The sequence below is a fragment of the Dreissena polymorpha genome, chromosome 16, assembly GCF_020536995.1.
Source record: "Dreissena polymorpha isolate Duluth1 chromosome 16, UMN_Dpol_1.0, whole genome shotgun sequence".
Taxonomy (NCBI): Eukaryota; Metazoa; Mollusca; class Bivalvia; order Myida; family Dreissenidae; genus Dreissena; species Dreissena polymorpha.
In genome coordinates, this window is record NC_068370.1 from 18322648 (window position 1) to 18331162 (window position 8515).

Below are 8515 nucleotides of genomic sequence, written 5' to 3' on the forward strand. Positions count from 1 at the left end.
TGCTCATGTCGGTCGGTCGGTAGGTCGGTACGTCCGTCAACCAGATGGTTGTCAGACGATAACTTAAGAACGCTTGGGCCTAGGATCATGAAACTTCATAGGTACATTGATCATGACTCGCAGATGACCCCTATTGATTTTGAGGTCACTAGGTCAAAGGTCAAGGTCACGGTGACCTGAAATAGTAAAATGGTTTCCGGATGATAACTCAAGAACGCATACGCCTAGGATCATGAAACTTCATGGGTAGATTGATCATGACTCGCACATGACCCCTATTGATTTTGAGGTCACTAGGTCAAAGGTCAAGGTCACGGTGACCCGAAATAGTAAAATGGTTTCCGGATGATAACTCAAGAACGCATACGCCTAGGATCATGAAACTTCATGGGTAGATTGATCATGACTCGCAGATGATCCCCATTGATTTTGAGGTCACTAGGTCAAAGGTCAAGGTCACGGTGACCCGAAATAGTAAAATGATATTCGGATGATAATTCAAGAACGCATATGCCTAGGATCATGAAACTTTATAAGTAGATTGATCATGACTTGCAGATGACCCCTATTGATTTTCAGGTAACTAGGTCAAAGGTCAAGGTCATGGTGACCCGAAATAGTAAAATGATTTTCGGATGATAACTCAAGAACGCATATGCCTAGGATCATGAAACTTCATAGGTAGATTGATCATGACTCTCAGATGACCCCTATTGATTTTGAGGTCACAAGGTCAAAGGTCAAGGTCACGGTGACCGGAAATAGTAAAATGATTTTCGGATGATAACTCAAGAACGATTTTGCCTAGGGTCATGACACTTCATAGGTACATTAATCGTGACTTGCAGATGACCCCTATTGATTTTCAGGTCACTAGGTCAAAGGTCAAGGTCACAGTGACAAAAGTTGTATTCACACAATAGCTGCCAGTACAACGGACAGCCCATATGGGGGGCATGCATGTTTTACAAACAGCCCTTGTTATCAATGGCAATTTTTACAGATTCTGTTAACTTTGTTCAAATGTTTTCATCCAATCTTCACCGAAACTTATATCTGGATTGTCTTTATTATTGTGAGACATATAAGTGTATAAACTACCAGTAGGAAGGGGAGAGGTTGTATTGAAATCAAGAGGTGCCATCAGTCTGTTCATCTGTTGGTATATCAGTTCAAAAGTTTGTTAGGACTTTGACTTCCACATGCTTTGGAGGATTTCAAAATAACTTTGATCAAATTGAACTTCATTTCACAACCTGAACCATAGATACCTTTAAAGCCAAAATGAACCATTCATATCTTCAAAGCCAATGGCATACTTTGATGTAAAAGGTCAAATTACAGCACTAATTGCCAAAGCTTTTCATTAAAGCATTATTTGGGGATATTAGTAATTGTTGAGTATTGCTTTAGTTAAACAGCTCTTGTTTTAACTGTGCTCGTTCCATTCAGCCGATGAAAGCTTCAGTATACTACAGGTGTGAGCCCCGGGGAGAAGCCAGCCTTGTTGCTGCAGTACTACATCATCCTCACCAGCTCTCAGCTCATGTTCCCACGTCAGACACTAGACCGAGAAGGGAGTGTAGTCATGCCACGGTCAAACAATCTGGGTTAGTAACTCATGTTTCCACAAGAGACGCTAAAAAACAAATAAAAGAGCCATGCTCTGTGGAAAGGGGGTTTAATGCATGTGCATAAAGTGTCTTCCCAGATTAGCCTGTGCAGTCCGCACAGGCTAATCAGGGACGACACTTTCCGCTTTTATGATACATCTTTTCTAAGAAAGTCTCATCTTAGCAAAAATCTAGTTTAGGCGGAAAGTGTCGTCCCTGATTAGCCTGTGCGGACTGCACAGGCTAATCTGGGAAGACACTTTATGCACATGCATTAAACCCTCTTTTTGCCCAAATATTTTTTAGCTTAAATGTTTCATTCACTATTCAGAGAAAAAGTTGAAAGAAATATAACCCTACTCTTATTATTTCCCTTTTTCCCCAATGTATATTTGATTGATTAAACCAGAATTCCTTTCACTCCAGTGCCTACCATGAAAGGTGTTAGTCTACTATTTAATTTAAGCTGTTTATCCACTCCTACAATAAAGCTGTATATCCACTCCTACAATAAAATGATATGTCCTCTCAGCTATTTAAGCTGTCTATATTTGTGTTTGCCCCCAGGTTACCCAGTGATTGTACACAGTCTGAAGACCCAGCTGGCTGGACAGAAGAGCCTCAGTGCCAACACAACCAACTACCTGGGCTGGTTTAACAAACACCAGCCACCCATGTACCGGCTACTCATGAAGGAGGCCGCCGTTGTCAGGTACCAATCTAGCCACTATTCCAACAATGAATTAGAGAGGGTAATGGGTATACTGATTTCAATATGGATGTTGTGTTTCTTCCTAGACACACATGTTTTCCATGAAGTATTTTGTTTTCCAGTTTGCAACATTCAGCATTGTTACTTATCACATATGATTGTGCCTCTGTAAGTTGTTTTTATGCTTCATCAACAATTGCTTTAGTTATGTCCCATTTCAACTTACAAATGAAAAGCTTAAAGTGATAGCCCTGTCTGTGCATTCTTCCATCCTTGCATTAATCATGACATGTTAAGTCGATTTTACTATTTCGTGAAGCATCAAACAACAAAAACTGGTACAACTATTTGATACTGACTCAGTTATTGCTGATGACTGTTTTCTATCCATTTCAACAGACCTTAACGTTGACCTTCACCTTGTCTTAGCAATACATGCACATAATAACATATGTCAGGAAATTTGGTGACACAATTACAAATACATTTGCAACCGATGTATAATAGTGTTTGCCTAATAATATTGATAAGCTACAGTGTCTTAAATTTCACATAGTAATTTTTAATTTATGTCATTTAAATCAGTGTCATTGACATCTTCTAATCTCATGCAACTTGTAATAGTTTTTTCCCACTTTGTTTTGGTACTAATTAGCAAGCTGCATTATATGTAGCATAATAGGCCCAAATAGACATCATGACGTTTTTCAATGAACGCACATGGATGGAACTATTGTACAGGGTTATTAACAAAATATTACTTGTGCAATTGTCCACTAATTTTTTGTCCTTCAACTGCATAAAGAAACACCTGGGAAGTTTCATCGGATTAACACAAACCTTACATTTAAATTACATACTAGTAATAAAAAAGTCTTGAAATTTCAACTCATTAATAAATGATTAGTTACATGTATGCTTGGAAATCTGCTGTCAGCAAAAAAATGTCACTCAAGTATAGATAATTATGCCCCCCTTCGAAGAAGAGGGGGTATATTGCTTTGCTCATGTCGGTCGGTCTGTCGGTCCGTCCACCAGGTGGTTGTCATACGATAACTCAAGAACGCTTGGGCCTAGGATCATGAAACTTCATAGGTACATTGATCATGACTAGCAGATGACCCCTATTGATTTTGAGGTCACTAGGTCAAAGGTCAAGGTCACGGTGACTCGAAATAGTAAAGTGGTTTTTTGAATGATAATTCAAGAATGCATACGCGGCCAACAGGGCACACTCTGAACAATATTACTGAAGCAACTGGTCTGTAATCCTAAATCTATAATTATCAGTCCAATGAAACATCATCCTTTTAGTAAAATACAGTGGATCAGTAAAATATTATCAGAATATGAGATTTTTTGTATATTTTGTATATTAAATATTGTGTTAATGTTTAATTTTGTTGATTAATATAAATATAAGCAGGACAGGGGAGGTAATACACTACAGGGGAAACAAATGCAATAAGTTTAAATTTATTGTTACAGATTTGCCTCCCTTGTAATATATTTTAATTTTACCAAATGTAAGGCTAACTGCATTTTTGTTATGCATACTACTACTACTACTACTACTACTACTACTACTACTACTACTACTACTACTACTACTACTACTACTACTACTACTGCAACTACTGCTGCTGCTGCTGCTGCTGCTGCTGCTACTACTACTACTACTTCTACTTCTACTCTACTACTACTACTACTACTACTACTACTACTACTACTACTACTACTCCTACTTCTACTGCTACTACTACTACTACTACTACTACTACTACTACTCTACTACTACTACTACTACTACTACTACTACTACTACTACTACTACTACTACTACTACTACTTCTACTACTACTACTACTACTACTACTACTACTACTACTACTACTACTACTACTACTACTACTACTACTACTACTACTATTTCTTCTGCTACGACCACCACCACCTACTACTACTACTACTCTATTACTACTACTTCTACTACTACTACTACTACTACTACTACTACTACTACTACTACTACTACTACTGCTACTACTGCTACTACTACTACTACTACTACTACTACTACTACTACTACTTCTACTACTACTCTACTACTACTACTACTACTACTACTACTACTACTACTTCTACTAATACTACTACTTCTACTACTACTACTACTACTACTACTACTACTACTACTACTACTACTACTACTACTACTACTACTACTACTACTACTACTACTTCTACTACTATTTCTTCTGCTACCACCACCACCACCACCACCACCACCACCACCACCACCACCATTCACAGTGACAAAAAACGTATTCACACAATGGCTGCTACTACAACTTATAGCCCATATAGGGGGGCATGCATGTTTTACAAACAGCCCTTGTTTTGAATTGAATTAGGGTGTCGAAAATGTTTGAAAATCCTAATAAGGGATATAAACAATAGTTGATAAAATCCATAAACTTTTTAATAGTTGATAAGGCATATTACAATAGTTGATAATATTATAAATACACATGCACATAATATTCAGTGAGGATTATACTTTATAGACAATGACCCATATACACAATAGTTGATAAGGTACACGTACAAACTAACAAGTACATATTCTTAATAAAAATTAAAAACAGACCAAGTTTCCAGCTAGTGTATGCTTTCTGGCCCCACACAGGTCTAAGATTGAGGCCATGGCAGTGGTGTCCATGGGCAAGTGTCGGAGAGACTTACTGTGGACAAAGATGCTCGTCAGTGTTCAGGATGAGTTGCACAAGAAGAAACAAGATGACAAGGTATGTGCAACAAATAAATCCTGCCTTGCAAGCAACAAATGTCCTCTTTGAAGAGCTGCTCAAAGCACCACTAGACATTTAGTGGATAATATTTCTCTATCACCTACCAGGAACATTAGATAATTATTCAGCCATTTTTATCATTGTCCTTTATTTACCCTGCTTCATGCGTTGTGATTAGACTTTTCATTTAAATGACATTTCGTCCTTATTTACGTGGGCAGGTTTTAACAAACTTCACATTTATGACCCTTTGATTATCCTCCCTTACACTTGTTCAAACGATTTTGCTGTATATTTTGTTCCCCAGTGCCTAATATAGTTGCACAAAAGTGTGTGTTTTTTTCTCCATGCCATATTGAAATGAAAGTATAATGTCAACATTTGTTTTAAGATGCAGGTTCCATCTTTTGTAAAGGTCAAATACAGAGATGTCAATAAACAGAGAATAATAACATCAATTTGAGAACAAATACCTGTACATTTATCAAAAACTTAGCTAATTTACATAGCAATACACACAATGCCTTTACAGAAGGCTTCAATAGACCCATGCTATAAATCAAACATTGTTGAAATATCAAAACATCTTCACAAAGAAAACATAATATCAAAGAGATTGGTGCTCAGGATAATAAAAATCCTTCAAAAATAAGCCTAGCTCTGTGAACAAAATGCTTAATGAGTGTGCGTTAAATGTTGCCCTAGATTAGCCTGTGCTGTCTGCACAGGCTAATCGGGGATGACACTTTCTGTTTTTTTTTTAAAGAAAGCTCCTGCTTATGGAAAAACCAGTGTAGGACAGAAAATGGAAAGTGATGTCCATGATAAGCTTGTACAGACTGCACGAAAAAAAATGGGACAACACTTTACAAATATGCATTTAAACCTGGTTCCCTAGAACTCTGCTAAAATGTTAAAGAAAACAACTGAGAACTTTCACAAAATACTGTATTTCTCCATGCCACTAGAACGTCCCCTGACAAACGCGGTTCTAGGAGATATTGGACAGCACAAACAAGATACCCTTTCTGGCCTATAAAAATGTGTCTCACTCTAGGAAAATTGTGTTTAATGCTTGTGGGTAAAGTGTCATCCCAGATTAGCCTGCACAGTCCAAAGGCTAATCAGGGACAAGTCTTTCCACTTTTGTTTCCTTAAAAGGACATCCCTTTTTAACGAAAAATCCAGTTTTAACAGAAACTTAAAAGAAAAGCCTGTGTGGTATGGACAGCTTATCTGGGACGACACTTTACACTCTTGTATTTCCCGCCCTCAGTATGGCCCACTGACCTACACTGAGTTCAAAGAGATGTTGGAGAGCGTGAACAGGATCCCCCTGTCTGCGCTGGACGACAGACTGGTCCCCTTCCAGCAGATGTCTCACGCCTGGTACCTCGGACTGGTTCATGTCCTCCAGACTCACTACACTGACCAGCAGAAACGATGCTTCATCAACCCCACCAACACCAGCGAACAACACCATGTATGTATTAACAGGCGTATGATTGATTTTCCTCCTTTGGATTGGCTAGAGTGATTTGATAAATAGTGTTTTAGTTGTAAGATTAATGTTTCAATGGTTTTTAAATTTACTAGATTCATTTTAATAATGAAGAACTTTGGTAAATCACACAAAAATGGTAAGGGTTTTGCCACGTCTGAAGTGTTTTCATAATCACAACGTTGAATGCCTATATAACTGACTTGTTAGGATTTGTTTGCATTATTCAATCAGTTTTCATTTCATTACACCGTCTAACAAACAATTAAATCATGGTTCTCTGAGGCTCCTACTTCTACTTTATGTTTGTAGGTATTAGACATAATACCCCATTGCAAGAAACAAACTTTTTAAATGAGAGGCTGCTGTGGCATATTGAATATGGTGTACACCTATTTTGGGAGCTTAAGGGTTTGATCCCCACCAAGGAAGTGTTCATTAGGTCTCCCCCAAATGACATATGTACTGGTTCTACCCAGGAAATAGATCTTAGTGTTCAATAAGCCTTAGGCTTTTGATGAAAAACTGTGGACCACAAAAATCATCTGAATTCATGTCATATTTTGTTGTGTGTTTCAGATCATTGTCCACCCAAAGTTCCTTGAGCTCTTCATGATGTTGTCTTTAGATGCCAGTGGAGGCAAAACGGTGAGACTAGTCTTAAGTCAAGTGAAAAGTGGTTAAAGTATCTGTGTAAAACAAATTTTTGTACAAACTTATGTTGGTGTTAATTTTAGCTGGGCTTTGTTCGGCAAAATTTGTATGGTCCCGAAAGGAATTTTTGCACTATAATTATTAACATATCACTTTTCGTTTCTGTCTATTATTTCAGACACTTATGATCAAATTTGATTTAACATCATATAAAACATCCCTATGTTGGGGATATTCGCATTCTTATTAGGTCTTTCTGGTAAACAACTTTTTCAGGCAGTTACTTACCTTTTATTATTATCCATTTTTAATAGATTTTTCTTTTCCCAGCAAGATATCTGGAACTTATTTTTGAATTTGATGGAAGTTTCTATGCATTTTAGTTTAGGCTGGAATAACACATATTGTCAGGGCGTTCGACTGCGTAGATTTTTTTAGGGAGTTATGGCCCTTTGAATATGTCCTATCCACGTTTGATTGAAGACTCGTATGATCCAAATTTTATGACGTATCTTCTGCCAATTGGGTGGACATGCCTATATTTTCAGGTTGATTGCTAAAATTATTTTGTATGCAGTCATGTCTCTTTGATGAATTATATTACATCAAATTTAAGTCTCTATGGACATGGGCATATTGTCAGGTTGTTATGTTCCAGTGAATTTTGAGGAGTTATTATCTCTTTCATTCTTCATTTATATACAATCAACACATACATCGAAAATGTTTATCATCAGGGAGCATCAACCAGTTTCACTTATATTGTTTACCCTTGCTCATATTGTAATATGTATACAAACAAAGGCATTACTTTGTATAGCTTACACAAAATCTTATTACAATGCTCTATACAAGTATCAATCATGTTATACACTGTCCTTGATGTATTTGTGAGAATTCTGATGACTAGAAAATGTTTTTTTATCATTTAGGTATTAGGATGGAAGTATCAGTCTTGAAGTTAAAGTTTAAAAATACCTTGAAAGGAATGCTGTTAATAATACACGTTTTTTCTGACATTTAGGTAAATATAAAAACATACAGCCATACATAGCTTAAAGTAAATTTTATATGTGCCTCACTCTAAGAAATGCTTGTTTAAAGCATTTGCGTTACATATCTTCCCAGATAAGCCTGTGCAAAGAGGCACTACACTTTCTGCCTAAACTGTTTGCTAAGAAAAGACTTCCTTTTAACGAAAAATACCATAAAAGAAGAAGTGTTT

General features: G+C 37.0%; 1 protein-coding gene across 1 annotated transcript in view; it reads left to right on the forward strand.

Moving 5' to 3' along the window:
• LOC127861693 (KICSTOR complex protein SZT2-like) overlaps positions 1-8515 on the forward strand; it is a 167356-nt gene that overhangs the window by 155045 nt on the left and 3796 nt on the right. Inside the window, 5 exon segments of the mRNA XM_052400377.1 lie at positions 1479-1610; positions 2181-2325; positions 5015-5132; positions 6412-6618; positions 7216-7284. Of these exon segments, the coding sequence (XP_052256337.1) occupies positions 1479-1610; positions 2181-2325; positions 5015-5132; positions 6412-6618; positions 7216-7284 (671 nt within the window).